Source organism: Capra hircus, chromosome 1 (assembly GCF_001704415.2).
Source record: "Capra hircus breed San Clemente chromosome 1, ASM170441v1, whole genome shotgun sequence".
Lineage (NCBI taxonomy): Eukaryota > Metazoa > Chordata > Mammalia > Artiodactyla > Bovidae > Capra > Capra hircus.
The window spans coordinates 106,605,602-106,624,288 of record NC_030808.1 but is presented as its reverse complement, the minus strand read 5'-3'; the positions used below and the strand labels follow the sequence as shown (position 1 = coordinate 106,624,288).

The window sequence follows — 18,687 nt, the reverse complement described above, 5'->3', positions numbered from 1 at the left end:
TGCATATAGATTTCTCAGGAGGCAGGTCAGGCGGTCTGGTATTCCCATCTCTTTCAGAATTTTCCACAGTTTGTTGCAGTCCACACAGTCAAGGCGTTGGTGTAGTCAATAAAGTAGAAGTAGATATTTTTCTGGAACTCTCTTGCTTTCTCGATGAACCAACGGACGTTGGCAATTTGATCTCTGGTTCCTCTGCCTTTTCTAAATCCAGTAAATCATGCTTCACGTATTGTTGAAGACTGGCTTGGAGAATTTTGAGCATTACTTTGCTAGTGCATGAGATGAGTGCAATTATGCAGTAGTTTGAATATTCTTTGGCACTGCCTTTCTTTGGGGTTGGAATGAAAATTGACCTTTTCCAGTGAATGGATATACATTAAAATAAATTCCAAAGGTCTCATCAAAGACTAAGATACATTTTTATGGGATTTAATTATTGAACCCACATGGGAATACTATGACATCATCAACCTAGTGATCAAATCTGAGATTTACATTCTATTGGAGGTAAACAGACTGCCACCAGTTATGGCCGCCATGGTGACAAAGTGAAAAATAAGCAAGTTATCTACGAAAGAGCTAATAAATCCCTTATAAAAAATATATAAAAATCACAATGTAACTGGCAAACAAAAACTTAGAAAAACAAGTTACACTCTCACAAATAACCATGCTATCAAAAGATACAAATGAAGAAAATGCTAAATTGTTTGAATCCAATTTACAGTTATGGGATTCTTTGAATCATATTACTAACCTAGAGAAAAAAAAATAAATGAAAGTGTAATTAAAGGAAAAAAATCCTCTTCACCAAGTAGAAAATTACTGCTAACTACATCAAAGGAGGTGTTTAGTGATAGGTAAGAATTCAGTGGTCCTGCCTTAGATAACTTCTCATTCTCCCAAACTGAGAAGACTTTTAGATTAGCAAGGTGCTAAATACAGCTACGGAAAAGGCAATGGCAACCCATTCCAGTACTCTCGCCTGGAAAATCCCATGGACGCAGGAGCCTGGTAGGTTGCAGTCCATGGAGTCGCTGAGTCAGACACAACTGAGCAAATTTACTTTCGCTTTTCACTTTCATGCATTGGAGAAGGAAATGGCAACCCACTCCAGTGTTCTTGCCTGGAGAATTCCAGGGACAGGGGAGCCTGGTAGGCTGCCATCTATGGGGTCGCACAGAGTCAGACACTACTGACGTGACTTAGCTTAGCAGAAATACAGCTATATCTCAAAGCACCTTTTTTACTTACTCATAAATTTGTGAGGATGAGTAGAAAGTTGTTAAGGCCATAGAAAAAAATCTGAAGTTTTTTATCCAGTTACTAAACAGTTAGGGTCAGAAATCTTCTCTCTCCCTTCTCCAGTTCACTTAAGGAGATTTATGTATAACTTCTGAAGTATAACCTGCATATAGCAGCCAGATCAAGAAAATAATCTCTCCTAGTCACACTTCTAAGGCTCACTTTTGGTCCTTAGGAGTTTTAGCACCTTTCTTGAAACTACTACCTCCCTTCTATCAGACCTCCTTTAACTAGAGGGGGGGAAAAAAGTAAAAACATGCTGCTGTTTCAAACTCACCCAGCTTATAAGGATTTTAAAAGAATAAAGGCAGATAAACTGTTGCTTTTGGAAATGAGAAACAACATAATAAACAAGAATTCATGTGTGCAAATATACAATTTTAACCAGAAACTTTAAAGATCTTTAGCAAAGGCATGGTGTATACTACATCAAAATATCTCCAACTGCTGAAATCCATAATAATTAGGAATCATTCCTTACCAAAAGAAATCATCATCCCATATAGACAGTAAAGACAGTATGTTTTTCATGAGAAAGTAATTTGCAACTGTTCAGAAATACAGTGCCAAGGAATCAGAGAAAGAGGAGGGTAGCATCCTAACACTGGGAAGATTCTCTTTTGCTCAGAAAACACTTCTTTGTACATCCTATTGAGCGGAGATCATGTGCATGAAGCATATGTGCATTCTGGTGTGAGAATGAATAGAGGAATAAATGAATAGCTATGGTTTTTCCAGTAGTCATGTATGAATGTGAGAGTTGGACCATAAAGAATGCTGAGTGACAAAGAATTGATGCTTTTGAACTGTGGTGTTGGAGAAGACTCTTGAGAGTCCCTTGGACTGCAAGGAGATCAAACCAGTCAATCCTAAAGGAAATCAACCCTGAATATTCACCTGAAGGACTGGTGCTGAAGCTCCAACACTTTGGCCACCTGATGTGAAGAGCTGATCTCATCGGGAAAGACTCTGACGCTGAGAAAGACTAAAGGCAAAAGAAGAAGCAGGCAGCAGAGGATGAGACGGTAAGATAGCATCACTGACTCAATAGACATGAATTTGAGTAAACTCAGGGAGATAGTGGACAGGGAAGCCAGGTATGCTGCAGTCCATGGGAGCCGCAAGAGTAGGACACAACTTAGTAACTGAACAACAACAACAAATTAGAGCACAGTCAATTCAGGGAAGTGCAAAGCTGTCTGAGGGTTGCACTAGGGTGTTTTTAGCTGCCCAAAGGGATTGATGACCAAGGATCTGACTAGTCAGTGGTAAGTGGCATGGGAGGGGAAATAACAGAAAATTTCTAGAGTATGAAATAATCTATTTTGCAACTTTATACAGGAAGCAGACAGGAGCAACTATCTAAAAGCAGTAGCTTCTGCTACTAAAAATCATTTATAATTGTCTTTGATCTAGCATGAGTCAACATTCATGGGGCTTAAGAGGAAAAACTGTCCCCAGGAAATCCTGATCACCAAACTACCAAAACATACTCCAAATCTGGCCACTTCTCAGTATCTCTAACGTAAGTCTAAAGCCACCATCATCCTCAAGTACTGTCATAGCTCCAAAACTAATTTTCCTGATCCTACATTTATCCTTCAAACTCTGCTAAACACAGTAGCTAGTAATGCTGTTAAAGCTAAGTCAGATCATAAGGCCAGTATGGCCAATACAGAGGGAGTGAAGAGGATGGCAGGAAACTGGGGAAGAAGAGGGAGGGACACAGATCACATAAAGGTTGGAAAACCACAATAAAAGTTTCTCTTTTTTCTTCTGAATAAACAGAGAAGCCAGTGGAATGATGTTATCTGACATACAGTTTTAAAATATCACTATGGAGAACACTACAGATGGTATAACAAGAAAAAAAAAGCAAAAATGAGCAAGACTGGAAGCAAAGAGGCCAGTTAGGATTTCAACAACCCAGGAGAGAACAAAAGTGGATTGATGAGGAAGGCAGTAGGGATACCAATGATATGAATGAGTCATATTCTGAATATATTTTGAAATAAAATTATACAGGATTCGTTGATGAATTTGGTTTAAGAGAAAGAGAAACCAAAATGACTCAAGTTTCAACAGGCACAATGGAGCTGCCATTTCCTGAAATGAAAAAGACTAATGGAAAGTTACAACTAACCTAGACAGCATATTAAAAAACAGAGACATTACTTTGCCAACAAAGGTTCGTCTAGTCAAGGCTATGGTTTTTCCAGTGGTCATGTATGGATGTGAGAGTTGGACTATAAAGAAAGCTGAGCGCCGAAGAATTGATGCTTTTGAACTGTGGTGTTGGAGAAGACTCTTGAGAGTCCCTTGGACTGCAAGGAGATCCAACCAATCCATCCTAAAGGAAATCAGTCCTGGGTGTTCATTGGAAGGACAGATATTGAAGCTGAAACTCCAATATTTTGGCCACCTGATGCGAAAAGCTGACTCATTTGAAAAGACCCTGATGTTGGGAAAGATTGAAGGTAGGAGGAGAAGGGGACGACAGAGGATGAGATGGTTAGATGGCATCACTGACTCAATGGACATAAGTTTGGGTAGACCCTAGGATTTGCTGATGGACAGGGAGGCCTGGCATGCTGCAGTTCATGGAGTCCCAAAAAGTCAGACACGACTGAGCAACTGAACTGAACTGAATGGAGGAACAGGTTGGAAGGCATATAAAATTTCTGTTTTGGGTTGGCTAACTTTAAGGTGACTTTAGATATCTGAATGACGAATCCAAGGAGAAAGTAGATATACAAATATACAAATATTTGTATATTTGTCTGGAGTTAACAGATAGGGCAGAGCTGGAGATATCACTGAGACCTCAGTTTGAGGGTTATCAGCACAAAGGTTATATTCAAAGCCATGGGATGGGACTACCCAGCAGAACTTGAACAGATGGTAGCTTCAACAACCTAGAAGTCCTACTGAAGTCTGAAGAACTGTCAGCATTAAGATTCTAGAGGAAGTAAACTAGAGAAAAACAAGTGGAGACAGATAGACAATGAGATACTTAAAAACAGATTTTGGGAAAGTATAGATATTGTTAATGATGAGGTAGGCAAAGACTGTCAAAGTGGCTGGCCAAGGTCAAGAAACTGAGAGGACAGAGAAACAAAGGACTGATTTGGGAATGTTAAATCACTGAGAATAATGACAAGAATAGTGGTGGAGATAGACACAGTACCCAGATGCTAAAATACTATTCACTGAACGAAGAAAAAACAGCAAAAAGATCTGTAGATGACTGCAAAAAGGCAAAGAAGAGAATGGTTTGATCTCGTAAGACTTGTCTCAAAGGGACAAGAGGAAAGAGAAACACAATCAATTGTGCAGAACCCTAATGAGAAAAAAAGGTCCTTTGACACATGGAGGTTTGAAATGCAAAACTGCCTCCATTTGAAACAGCCAAGAGGAAAGTAGTTTTCTTAGGAAACAACCAGGTTTACATTAGACTAAGAAGTTAAAAGACAAAACTATAATGTTTACTCCAAAACACTGAGAACATAGATTTGGTCAGTGACATACTATGAGTTCCAAAAGGTAGAGTGGTAGGGTTTAGATGGGGAAGAGCTAAGTCTAGGACAGATGGTGGCAAATGGAAAAAAAGAGCCAGCTGTCCTTCTTCATTCTTCCCTGCCTCTGTGGTAGAAGAATCTAAAGTTTTGCTGCATTCTTAGCCATCCAAAATAAAGATTATGTTTCTTAACTGCCCTAAAAACTGGGTGGAACCACATAGGACATCAACAATTCTTAAATCCAATGGGGATATTACAAAATCGTCAACCTCATGGCCCAATCTGGGATTTATATCTTGTGGTGGGGGTAATAGATAACACTATCCAACAGTAATGGTTACCCACAGTGACAATATGAAAAATAAATGAATTACCTCTTATAAAAGCAATATAAATCAACATAATTGGCAAATTAAAACTTGGAAAATAATAACATGCTCCCTGCCATGCATCAAGACATACATAATGCAGCAACAAAACAGAAGGAACCAAGATTCTTGACCTTATAGAGAGTCCTACCAGTCCTATCTAACCTTTAAGTGATAGAAAATAAAGTTTTATCATGTTTAAGTTAGTGTCATCAGTAGTTAAACTTAATAGTGAACTAATGCAGGGGATTAATAGTCTTGAATGTGGAAACTGAGGTAAACAGGGATGTAATGAATGATGGAATAGTCCCCATGGTCAAATAAAGGAAGGCGGATAATCAGTTTAAATTGTCTTCTTCCTGGAATGGTTTTCTTAGGAGGTTTGTGGTGCTGAGGAAAAGTTCCATAAGAGAGAAAAGGGAAGTCTTGCTAGGAGCACATGCAACTCTGCCTGAGTTTCCAGCTCTAAGACTACAGGCTTCAACATTAACTCTTCTTTCTCCAGAGAGTCCTAATAGACACATCATGTCTCTAACCTCATCTCCTGTTTCCTCTCTTTTCACTCAAACTGCTCCTGTCACACTAGCCTGTATGTTTCGGAGCAAAGGAGAAGGAACCAGTGGACAGGGATCAAATGGCAATACAACAGAAACAGAAGATAACTAAGACAGCATGGTCCCAAGAAGCCATCTGATCAAGGACACTGATAATGGAGTACTTCATTTGTAGACTGACAGTTCACAAAAACATAAATAAGGATGGTCAGTGGGCAATCAAAAACATGAAATAAGGCACAGCCTTAATTTTAATTAAAGAAATGAAAATGAAAAACACTAGATACCATTTCCTGTTGTCAAAGTGACCAAATACAAAACACCCAGAACTCAGCACTGGCATAGAGAAACATAGTCACATACATTAGTGAAGAGCAGGAAATTGGTAATAATGGTTATTGATTCTTTTTTCGCCCCACCTCTCAACACTTTTGATTTCCTTCTCCAGCTCTGGGAAATCTCCTACCTTACAAATAAAAAATTATTTCCTCTGTAGCCCTCCTTATAGCTAGGACACAGGCAAATTACCTAGGTTTTGCCAATCTAACACATCTATGCCATATTTTGAGTTAGAAGATACTGATTTGAAGTAGGTATATATAAGGAATTTACCCTGGGAAGAATTCCTAGTCATAGGAATTTGTCATATATCAGTACATGTAAATGTATACCAAGAGACATATACAAACTGTACAAGCTTATTACAGAATTCTATATAGTACTATCAAAAATCAGAAATTTAAATATTTATCAGAGATTATACACTCATATTCCAGATACATGTGTTTTTAATGTGGAGTAGAATTAAGAAAATAGAATTAAGAATTAATGTTAAGAATTAGACTTAATATTATGCTAAATGAAAGCAGTCACAAAAGGACAGAAACTATGTAATTCCCCTTATATGAAATACCTAAAGTAGTCAAATACAGAGATACAAAAAGTAGAATGGTGATTACCTGGCAGGAAGGAGGAATGAGGACAGAGATTCGGTTCTGCAAGAGGAAAAAAGATCTGTGGATGGATGGCGGTGAAAGTAGTACAACAATATGAATGTATGTAATGCCACTGAATGGTACACTTTAAAAAGGTAAGAGTTTACAAAAAAAAAGAAGAAAGAAAGAAAATTAGGTTTAAGAACAAAAACTAAAAGGTAAAAGCACTGAGAAAATGAGAGAAATTTTAGGAGGGAAAGAGGGAAGGTATGACTTGTCAACAAGAATATACATAGAGATAAAACATAGCAGAGAGCCTCAGAAGTGAATAAGAATATGAAGGACAGATAACAAATGCAAGCATTAGATCACAAGTTTGTTTCCAACAGGTTCTGTTTGGGTCATTTGCACACTGGCTAACCCATGGGCATTGATACTAACAGTTGAAATTAATGGTTTGCTGACAATTACCCAAGGCTCTGTTTTTAAAAGTATTATTCTTATCAATAGTTTTCTAAATTGATACCTCTGATTAGACTCCTAAGTCTCTTTTCCAGTAAAGACAGGAGTGAGAGAGAAGCAGATCTTTACTCGACTGGTTCCATCATAGAACCACTTGTAGACTAGAGCTGGGATCTCTCATGTAACAGGGAAGGCAGAGGAAGATGCACCATTTCCAGGGACAGATTCAAACACCTAATAAACAATGGAAACAGGGTTGGCAGTATCGTTCAATTACTAAAGACCTCCAACCTCCACCCTATTCCAACTCCTGTACGTATTTGAAGTATATGTACTGGGGCTTCCCAGGTATGTATAAGGAGTGGTATTCATATTTCCTTGCAATTCTAGCTCTAAGTAGAGCTAGCTATACTTTAATCTTATTCATATTGGTTATATTTATAATCCAGGATGGCCTAATAACTTTGAGCCAATAAACCATGTGATTCACAAAATTAAAAATAAGTAGTCATCTTTAATTCATCCTTTTAATTCAACTAGCAGAGAAAAAAATCACATTCAACTGACAAACTAGAATGCTGTACAGCTATTTAAAAAATGAGATGAATCTATATGTATCGATACAGAAAGATGTCTATAATATCTTAAATGACAAAAACAAAGTATACAGCAGTATTATGTAACTCAATCTCTTTTGTGATAAAAAAATAGGAGGGGAAGAGATATATACTCGTTAATGCATACTAAAATGTTTTTCTCAAAAGACGTGCAAGACACTTAATGGAGGCTTTGTAAGGGTAGAGACACTGGTATGAAAAGGGAAGCTTTTAATCCTCATTTCATACTATTCTATACTGTTTGAAGTTATCATGTTCATAATATTTTATCCATACATTTATAGTTTTAACATAGAAATATTTGAATGATATGTTCATGGCGTAGTTTTGCTTTTTTCTTTAAGCATTTCTGCATTAAAAAAAAACTAATAAATTTTTTTATAAGATCCACCATTCTCATTCTCTTAGCAATTTCTACTGCATTTCCCACACTTCTGACTGAAACCTTTACTCCGTGATCTTCCAAACACTGTACTGTTTTCTTCTATATATAAAATGCGGCTAATAATACCTACCTCACAGGTTGGTTATGATGTTAAATGAGATAGAGTAGACATGAGATTGGGGGGAAAAAAAAGACATCTTACAAATGTCCAGTAGATTGCCTGAAACATCGGAAGAACTTAACTATTTGATATTTGTAGAGAAAACTGGTGTTTCATTACCCTTCATATATTCACTCTGTTCTGAGCTACAAAGAATTTCTTCTTGGAATACCACTTACTCCCTCTTAGCCCATATGGCTTCAATGGAGTCAGCATGGGACCTAGGCTTAAGTCAATTAGAGCTTTCCGAAGGAAACCTTTATTCAACTAAAAGACAGGGAAGAAAGACTCTCCTTAACTTTCCAGGTTTTCAAGTTTAGATTCAAGGCAAGAGTTACTATAACTATCTTACCCTACGGCAAGGGGAGAGCATGGTGGTATCAGAGGCTACTATGTGAGGTCTGAGAATAATGCCAAGACAAGGGAACGTAACGCAGAGCAAAGAAACACACTCCTAGTTCTTTCTTTGAATACTGAATCCAGTTATACTCACCTAACTTCTTGCTTACGGAAGCTATTTTTTTTTCCTCAAGACAATTTGGATTTGGTCTTCCGTCACATATTATTATAATGATGACAAAATTTAACTATGCACTTAAAGAACTGCAGATGTTAATTTTAATTCTTTTCCAATTTTTCCCCTTGAACTTTTCTTATTTCTTCCCAGGGGGCACAACTTTTTAAAATACAAAAAGTAGGGTTCTCCTCTCGAACTGCCTGAAATTATAGATAATGGCTGTTAGTAGATGATTTTGGACCAGAAAGATGAGACTTGGTTATACTTTCCAAGGTGGTTTTAACTTGAGCCCATCCCAACAGAACCAGCTTCTTTTTATGCAAAGTACTAGCAAGGATCAATCAAGAGGGAGGAAGTCTACTTCTTGTGACCCTAATCTCTTCTCAGGTCACGTCTTCACTTATTCTGAGTATCCGACTTTCACTCTAGATTTGTCTCCACTATAGCTGTTGGTTATCAATGTCTGTTCCTCATTATCAATCTGAGTTAAGCCTGTTTAAAAAGTATTTATTCTGTTTAAAAAATATTTATGGTTAGGCTCAACTAAATCTAGAGCTATTGGTCACTTTATTGATTTTCTGAAATTACATTTCTTATCAGTCACTAAGACCAAACATTATTTACAACAACCATGAAAGGTAGTAAAACTAAGATTTATTTGTGACTTATCTTTCTTATCCCCTCATCACTAATCCAGAGATTCACAAAGCATACTATCTAACTTTAAGAGCTCAGACTATTAACTGTTAAATGTGTCCAGATTTTTACCATTCTACCGCATAGGCACCTCTCATCTCCTACATACAGAAGTGGACAGTACGATCTAAGCCATGCTTGATCTCAGTCTCTTTCTCTTTTCATATATCCCACATAAGTGCTAACTTTTTTTTAACCAAGTCACTCCATAGCTCAAAATTTTTCTAATATTTTGAAGATTTATCAATCTAACATCCTTGACCTGGTTTTCAAGACTCTTCATAAACTAACCTTCTTCTAACTTGACACCCCATTATTGAACCTTAGCACATACCCTAACAAGGTCAATGTCATAAACACAGCAATATCAAATGCATGCAGTGTGTATGTTAGATGAACAATCATAAACGATCCTATGCGGTAGGTATTATACGCTGGTTTCATAAAAAACAGAGTTTGACAAACTGAGCACATTGTCTAAGTAGGTAGCTTTAAAAAAATGATGAGACTTGGGATTCTGTTATCTGTTACATCTTTCTCCTACATGGTGCTCTGTTTCCCATATACATTACTCAATTTGGTCTAGTCTTTGCTATTTTTCAGGGTTAATATCTCTCCAACTTGGGTTTAGTAGTGTTTTACAGACTTAAAAATCCAAAAAATTCCAGATGATTTCAAACAGAACTGATGTACATGTTCTGGTACACCTACCAACCAAATTTTTCACTGACCTTTATTGTCTGTAGTTTGTCTTATGAAAATAATTTTTTTCAACTACAAATAAACAAAAGTGTATTACAATACTGAGTCAATGTTTATTCAAATCACCTTAGTCTCTCAACCTCACTGAATTCTTACACTTAAGGGGAGTGTCTTCCACACCTTCAATTCTTGAGAATCACTGAACCTTAACATGATGCTCCTCAGGGCAAGAATCATACTTTCTTACTTAGAATGACAATGTAAATTCACTCAATAAAGATTTATTGGGGCCTCAGCATGCCAAGTCCTAAGTATGCAAAAGTTAAAAGGGGAAATAAAAGAGGCTCCCAGTTATCAGTCAAGTACTTAAGAGTCTCTGAATAAATGTTTGTTGGACTTATTCAGATCAATTAACGGTTAACAGTGCGATGGGATAGGACCAAGTTTAATAATCTGATCAAAGTTCTGGAAAAACTAACTCCCCAGAAAAATTCACAAGCACACAGAATTTTGTACTCAATTCCGGGGGCAGGCAGGGGCTAGGGTAGTGGAGAAGTGGTATGAACTCTGAACCCCAATCACCTACTACCAGATCCACAAACTCCTAGTTAAAAACCCATTAACAAAACTAAATTATCTGGGAGCAGGAATACTTGCTCCATAATCCTGATTATGCCCGAGAGTGCAGTGTATACAGAAGCTACTTAAGAAATATCTGCAGATCAATAATTTCCCCATAACCAGACGACACCAGCAAATCGTTTCTTCCATTAGTCTTTCAGTCGAATGATTTTAAAAACTCAAAACCCCTTTTCACTAGTGACATTAATGACCTAACAGCAATAACTCAAAATCATTATTTGCTATTCACTACACGATCATTCACCAGTCCAGATCTTCTCTCCTCCGTGTTGCCCCTCTGCTCCCTCCAAATTCAGGGCTTCCTCCTTCGCATCCCAAAAGCTAAGTCCAGAGCGCCCAGTGAGACGGGCAATAACCGATGCTTCACGCCGCACACACAATCAAAGTAGGGAAGGTGAATCCAGTAAAGGCCACAACTTCCAAATCCTTTCCTCAACTCTCGCTTGGAAGTAAACAGATTTACCTTAAGTTCCAGGAAAACGGGGTCGATCTTTCTCACAGAACTGAGACCAGTTACCAAGAAGCAGCGGACAGTCCTGTCACCATAGCGACTTCTAAGAGCTAAGCTCACTCCCTCTTCGCGCGATACTTCCCCTCAGCGCGTCACCCGAGCGGGCCTGAGGCCCCGCCCCTCAGTGGGCCCGCCCTCTTCTAAAGGGACGTTATTGGACGACTGGTCGTTGACTTAAACTGTAGGGTGAATTCCACTTTATCTTTCTCAAGATTCGCAAGGCTTTTAAAAAAAATTTATAAGAGTGCTATTGCCGTAGGGCCACGGAAAACATTGTTTCGCTTTTTTTCACTTAGTAGAAAATGTTCCCTGCAGCTTGGGTCCCGCCAGGAGTTCGCGCATGCGCGTAAGGTATCAGAAGATGGCGATAATCGCCGCATTTTTTTCAAATTAGTGGTTCCCAGAAAGCATTGCGCGCGTTTGTAACGAATTTCCGTTCGAGTTTGTATTTTAGGCGCCATTTTCGAGTGAAGGACCCGGAGCCGAAACACCGGTAGGAACCGGGGGGGCCTATACAACCGTTTCCAGCCTTGGTCTGAGTGGACTATCCCGCAGGTAAAGTACTTCTTTTCCTGATCGGTTGTCACACTCTCACTTCCTGCCCGGTCCGCAGGCGCCTGGAAAGAGGCCTTGAGCTGGAGCAGCCGAAGTCTAGGCTGAGGCTGCCGCGGGGAGATTTCGCTCGCTGTCACCCCTCCCCCCTCAGTCGCTCCCCGGCGGTCGAAGCTCCCGCGCGCTTCTCCCGGGCGCCACTTCTCTGAGCTACTTAAGCGTCGATTGTGGCACTGGGGCTGGGGCCCTCTCAGCCCTCGCGGACCTTTTCTCAGAAATCTTGGTCGGCTACGGCGTCGCCCCCTGTCCCGGCCCTCTGCCCGTTTCTCTTCTCCCGAGGGACTGATCACTAGGTCTGAGCCCTTACTGGTGGCCTTTCGTAGTTTATTGTCCAGCGGGATTCGCCGCGGACCTCAGGGACAAACCCCTGCCACCCCAAGGTGATGGAAGCGGAGTTGGAGCTGCCGGCTTCCGATTTGAAAGTCGCGAGCGGTCGACCGCAGCCGCCGGGCCCCGGCCGGCGTGTAAAGGGAGACCTCAAAGCCCCCCGGCCGTCAGCCGCGCCAAGGGCTAAATGGCGGGGAGAGGAAGGTGGGCGGCGAACCGCCACTTGGTTCCCGACTGCTCTGCGAAGAGTTGAGAACCCCTCAAACCTAAAGCTAGTACGGACTCAGAGACAAGAATCTGCGCTCTGATCCCCAGCCCCGAGAGCGTGGGAATGTCCGTAAATGTCGGAGTGCGGGATGTAACTTCGTTTAGAAATGACGTTACGGTATTCTTACACATTTACACTGTGGGCAGAGGAGGGGGACATTAAAAAAATTAAAAGAACCTAAGCAGTTGCTCTCTTTGCTCGCTCCGCAAGCACGTCTAGGAACTTGCTTAGAACTTGAGAGGGCGAATCCCGCCTTCCTAGCACTTGAGTTTTTTGTGCCTTCTTTCCCGAGGACTCGCTGGCGTTGCGCGGGGTTTTTAAATGGAGCCCTAGAAAACGGGTGGATGAAGTTTTCCCTGAGTGGGACGGGTGGCGGGCCGACAGGGAACTTGACGGCACGGCCGCCGGCCCGCGGGCTGACTTGCACCCGGCTTTCCCTCGGCTCCAGCGACCATGCCCCGTAAAGGCACCCAGCCCTCCACTGCCCATCGCAGAGAGGAAGGGCCGCCGCGGTCCCCGGACAGCACCTGCAGCGACGCGGAGCCCGATCCGCCGCCCGGCCGCGCGAGGAGCCAGGCGCTGGCCACCGCAGGTGAGTAGCCCTTCGCGACGCCGAGGGCAAGCGCGTGGAGACCTGGCACCCAACCCGGGACGGTTGGTATTCCAGGGCGCGGACGAGAAGGGCTGCGGGGTTGACGTCCGAAGGTCAAGAAGGCGATTTTCACAGATTCGACAGTGAAATTTCGGTTAACGGTGCTGGAGGAATGGGGGCTAGTAAATAGCTAAAATTCTGAACTTCTGTTCCTTGTCTTATATTTCCGCGGAAATCGACACGGTCAGCCAGAGTGGACTTTTTTCAGTGTCAGCGTGATTATTTGTTAATATGATAAAAAGTTGCTTGATCGTACAACTTCACCTCGGTGATCTTAAATTGCAAAGAGAAGGTAATTCGCTCCTACGCCCGCACACGCCGTAGGTTTTGTTGAGTCCAGGAATTGAGTGACATGAAACCCCTGTAACTGTCACGGGAGCTCGCTAGTGTCCAAAGTTAGGGTTCCGGATGCTTAACAGATACTGAAAGTTGGATCTAGAGCCGTAGGATTTGACCACCTGTTCAGGCAGGGACTCGAGTGATTGTGGATTTTCCAGATTTGCGTTACGATGTAGTGTATTGACTCCTAAAAGGTATATTTCTATAGAATTTTGTGACTGATGGCATCTCTTTCAAAAATTTTCCTTTGTCGTAAGACAAAGCCTAAAGACTGTCATCCTTTGTGAATGTAAGATAATACTGTATTTGAGTGAAAAATAGAGATTCCTAGGTTTCATAAATGACGTCTTCAAAGATTAGCAGGCTACAAATTGCACTGATGCAGGCTTCCTGTCTCCCCCTTTTTTTCCTTTCCTTTGACTGACTTAGAAACTCCAAGTGAGGAAATTGATAATAGAAGTTTAGAAGAGATTTTGAATAGCATCCCTCCTCCCCCACCTCCTGCAATGACCAATGAACCTGGAGCTCCTCGTCTTATGATAACTCATATTGTAAACCAGAACTTCAAATCTTACGCTGGGGAAAAAATTCTGGGACCTTTCCATAAGGTATTTGACAATTTTTAACTAGCTGTTGTAAGGTAATGCATCTTTATTACAAACTGTTTCAGTTTTGTAGTTATTGTATATTCTGATTGATACATACATGGTGTGGTTTCTACGCTTTTAACTACTAAAATTAGCTTTTGTTTATCTGATTGTCTTTTGGTACCTTTCTTTATAAAGTTTTCCTCACTGAATAGAATTTGTGGGTTTTATGTTTGAAAAGAATATTTTCTTTTTAACTGTAAGAATGAATTTTGTAAAAAGTCTGAGTCAAAATTAGAATATGATCTTATTTAAAGTATTGAAACTTGTAACATACAAGACATGATCTGTGAAAACTATCTTCTGGCAGCAAAAGCTTTTTGAATACTTGTAGTTTTGCTGCAAGTTAAATTATTTTAAATTAAAATCAGTAGTATAACCTTTTTAACTTTTTTTTTTTCCTGTTCTTTTTATGCAGCGATTTTCCTGTATTATTGGGCCAAATGGCAGTGGCAAATCCAATGTTATTGATTCTATGCTTTTTGTGTTTGGCTATCGAGCACAAAAAATAAGATCTAAAAAACTCTCAGTTCTAATACACAATTCTGATGAACATAAGGATATTCAGAGTTGCACTGTAGCTGTTCATTTTCAAAAGATAATTGATAAGGTAAGGGATTTTGTTTAGTTATTTGCATCTTCAAGTAAGGAAGACAGGATTTCAGTGCATTACACATTTTATTAATTTGGGCTTAAATTAGCTTGTAAAAATTAGTATATGGTTAAAGCAGAACCAGTATTGATTTCATTGCCTCCATGATCGTATTTTCTTTTTGAGGTGTGATGGTGGCTGTTAAAATATTAAAATTTTTAGTCAGGGAAATGAATTAGAAGTAGCTCATAATAGTACCTTTTTGAGCAGTTCTAGTATCTTGAGTACCAGTTTTAAAGTTATGTTTTCCTTGCTTTCAGATAAGTTACCTAAACTTGAAAATGTAAGTTGACTAATTTTACCATCTCCGTTATTTCAATTCACGTTAAAGTTAGTAGGAATCTACTACTCTTTTAAAACATCAGAAGGATAAGCTAACTTTTTTTTTCCCTCTAAAAGGAGACAGTTATACATAAAATGCCTATTTGGGTTATTTACATGGCTCTGTTGGTACTGGGGTTTTTTCTCTTCTGTTTAATAATCAGCTTTGGGAATTCGTAGTTCAAAACTGGCTGGAACCTAAAAATGTAGAAAACTAATTACATAACAAAATGAGGATGTGATTTGGCCTCTAGGTCTTGTTTTTAATTTTAATGTAACGAGCTTTAAATAAATCTACATGGTGGTATATATTTTAATTTTGTTTCTTAGTGCTTTTCTGTTATACAGTTTGGGTTGGAAAGTAGATAGCCAGTAAATCAGATTTGATTTTGTAGCTTATTAATTACACTTGATTTGTGTGAAGTTTAAAAGTCATGGTTTCAAAATGACCTAGTTTTTAAAGGAAAGCAAGTTTTAATGTTAAACCAGATTTGCCCTTCATTTCTTTTTGTTTGATTAAAAAATAGGGGAATGTAGTTGTCCGTTCTTGCAGTTCTTTTTACCTTTAATTGATAACTTATTTTTCACCACCACCCCCAAAAAATTAATCTATGTCACCGTACTACCATCCCCTCCCTTTTTCCTTGAATCATCCCTTGCAGCTTTTTTTAATGAACTAATGTAATCTATCAAGGTGGTTTAATATTTTGGGTGAGTTTGTTTTGGATACAGTGGGATTCTTGTTTCCCTTCAGTTCTGTTCTCAGTTAAGTATGTTTTCTAGGCTTGAAGATGTAGTTGGTTTGACTTTTTGGTTTTTTGTGATCTGTGAGGAAGGAGTCCAAGAACTCCTTAGAAATAGAAAATTATTTCTATTCCTTGCTAAGATAATTAATTCTAAGAACTATTGTTAGCTTTTGTGCATATCCAGTTAAAGTTCTTAATCCATAGAATTGGTTTCAATATGAATTGAGTGAAATTTGAAGCAACTTATGACTTAACACCAGCAATTGTTTTCTGGTTTTGTTTTTCCTCAAAACAGGAAGGGGATGATTATGAAGTCATTCCTAACAGTAACTTCTATGTATCCAGAACGGCCTACAGAGATAATACTTCTGTTTATCACGTAAGTGGGAAAAAGACTACATTTAAGGATGTTGGAATTCTTCTTCGAAGCCATGGAATTGACTTGGACCATAATAGATTTTTAATCTTACAGGTAAGTTTATTAAGACATCAGAGGTTCTCTCTTTTTTTCCTTTTAGTAAAAGCGTAAAGAGGTTTTTCCCTATTGGATGAATTCTGTATTTTTGAGGCCTTAAAGTACTGTAGCAGCACATCATGGTTTACATACTACAGTCAAGATGCGAATCATTATTTGCTGCTCTAGAAATTTAAGGAAATTCATTCAAAACTGTATTTTCATGATCATATGCTCATTTTGTTTGGATGGACTGACATACTTGTTCCGCTCTAGCAGCACGTAAATATTGGGGTAGTAAAATAAATATTAAACACCAATATTATTGTGCTGCTTTAGCGTGACAGGGACATAGCAACTATTTATCATTTTTGTTTGTATTTCTCTTTATGATAACATTTTAAATAAGATTTGTTATCTTTTAATAATAGTTCTTTCACTTTTGTTCTTATTTGTAATCTCTACTAATATTATATACTCCAAAAAAGGGGGGAAAAAACCACTCTGGATTCTTGGTGTTTGACAGACTTCTCTGATGTAATTTTTTATTTTTTTAAACACTTAGAATGGTCAATTAAAAGCTTATACAAGCTCTGTGTTTTGGTTCAAATGGCCTATTGAACCACTACTACTGGAAAATTAGAAAGTGATATTTCATTCTTAAGTATCATACTGTTAAAGTCTTTTTAAAGAGCTGTAACATTAAGTACATGGTGTTAAGTTGATTTTTATAAAAGAAACTTCTTTATTTGAGTAAAGATATTTTCTACCAGATTTGCTTGGTAAGAAAATCCCTCATCTTCTCTATGTTTTACCTTTCAAGAAAGTTTTTAGTGTAAAAGCATGGCTTAAGAGGAAAACTATTGTGATGTGGAAATAGCTGCTGATATTCTTTAGTGTCCTGCACTACTGGTTTTAAACTGGATTTTGGTTTGAGTAATTTTTATTAGTGTGGCTGAGTATTCCCAGTAAGAAACTTACAAAATGTTAGCCATTATTTCCATTTTAGTCTATATTTTACAACTATTTTTTAAAAAATTAAAGTTATTTATACATAATGTATGTGGAAAGTAAGTAAATATAATTCTGGGGTAACTTATGTTAGTATCTCACTACCAGTTGTTCATTTGTATACTTCTATAACCCAAACTTAATTTAAAATGGATGTTGGGAAATCATTAGCAGATATATTTCTAAATGAGATTTGAATTTACATAAATGTGGGGTTAAAGCTGTGCGTGTTTTTTTTAATCAAATTTAACTGTTCTGGGACTTGATTTGGTTAATTATGGATTAAAAAGTTATGCCTCATTAGAAAACTAAATTTGATAATGATACCATTTTGCAGGAACTTATTGTTGTGTTTATCTTATTATTTGCTGTATATTTACTATCACCCTGAAATAATCAGAGTTTTACACCTGTATGTAGACTCATCAAAATAGATTGTATTTTAACCCTTGTAAGTTTTTTTTCCTTGGTGTAGCCTTTCTACATAGTTCTGTGAATAAAGGGAATTAAATAAAGTAACATCTCAAAGAGATAAATCAGAATACTTTTTAAATTGTAAATTTTATATTCAGTATGTGCTTCTAAAGTGTCCAGGATGCTTAAGCCCTTTATCCTCATAATCTCAACTTGTTTTTAATCATCTTAACAGTTACATTGTTGAAATCATTTTTAATACCAAGGTAAACTTTCCACATTAACAAATTGAATTCCATTTGATTAAATTTACAGATAAGACTCTTAGGAGCTCACCTGTTAGGAAGAAGAAACAGGGACTGGACTAGATATAATTATTTTAAAGTTTGAGGGAAAGAGGCAGTGGTTTCTATGGATTTTTATTTAGTTCCTTATCAAAATCTTAGATTCCTGCCCTAGAAATTTAAAGCATTTGAAGGTAAGTAAGAATACAATTTTCGTTACCTTATCCCCCACTAAATAACATTTATCTTAAAAATTAACTAGTTTGGGAGACTGGGAACTTGAGACCATCAGAACATAGGTGATTGCTTTGAATAAAATGTAGGCTCTTTGGCCAGTGGCAGTGATTAACAGGCTAAGTGATAGAAATTCAGCTAAAGTGAAAACTTATTTTTTAGACTAAAAAGCACTGAAATTTAGAAGTCCATAAGGATAATTTTTTTATATAGTATTTATAATGGTATAGTAGGTTCTTCAAGTAGGCATTTCTAGTATTTGAAATGATTTAAAATTTCATCATTGGCTATTTTAATGAGTCACTAAACTGAGATACTATAAGTGATCCAAAGATGGTAGAAATCTATTTCTTG

At 38.2% G+C, this 18,687-nt stretch overlaps 2 protein-coding genes and 2 non-coding genes across 9 annotated transcripts in view; 3 read left to right on the top strand and 1 right to left on the bottom strand.

Moving 5' to 3' along the window:
• IFT80 (intraflagellar transport 80) overlaps positions 1-11,438 on the bottom strand; it is a 127,517-nt gene extending 116,079 nt beyond the window's left edge. For 2 of the 5 annotated variants that reach the window (XM_018048274.1, XM_018048290.1), the window contains exons 1-2: positions 11,325-11,438; positions 8,798-9,021 (exon numbers count right to left, since the gene is read on the bottom strand). The gene's annotated coding sequence lies outside the window, so the exon portion shown is untranslated. Of the gene's footprint in view, positions 1-7,206; positions 7,377-8,797; positions 9,022-11,324 lie in introns of all 5 variants that reach the window. The other 3 variants (XM_013965050.2, XM_013965061.2, XM_018048286.1) reach the window with 2 other exon arrangements.
• The window catches only part of SMC4 (structural maintenance of chromosomes 4), a 32,710-nt gene continuing 25,832 nt past the window's right edge, over positions 11,810-18,687 (top strand). The window contains exons 1-5 of one of the 2 annotated variants that reach the window (XM_018048236.1): positions 11,810-11,865; positions 13,028-13,171; positions 14,000-14,178; positions 14,636-14,827; positions 16,232-16,408. In XM_018048236.1, the coding sequence (XP_017903725.1) occupies positions 13,033-13,171; positions 14,000-14,178; positions 14,636-14,827; positions 16,232-16,408 (687 nt within the window). In that variant the 5' untranslated portion in view covers positions 11,810-11,865; positions 13,028-13,032. Of the gene's footprint in view, positions 11,928-13,027; positions 13,172-13,999; positions 14,179-14,635; positions 14,828-16,231; positions 16,409-18,687 lie in introns of both variants that reach the window. The other variant, XM_018048228.1, reaches the window with a different exon arrangement.
• On the top strand, positions 16,500-16,597 carry MIR15B (microRNA 15b). The gene has a single exon (NR_129606.1). It is a non-coding gene; the product is annotated as a microRNA 15b (primary transcript).
• MIR16B (microRNA 16b) lies at positions 16,644-16,740 on the top strand. The gene has a single exon (NR_129608.1). It is a non-coding gene; the product is annotated as a microRNA 16b (primary transcript).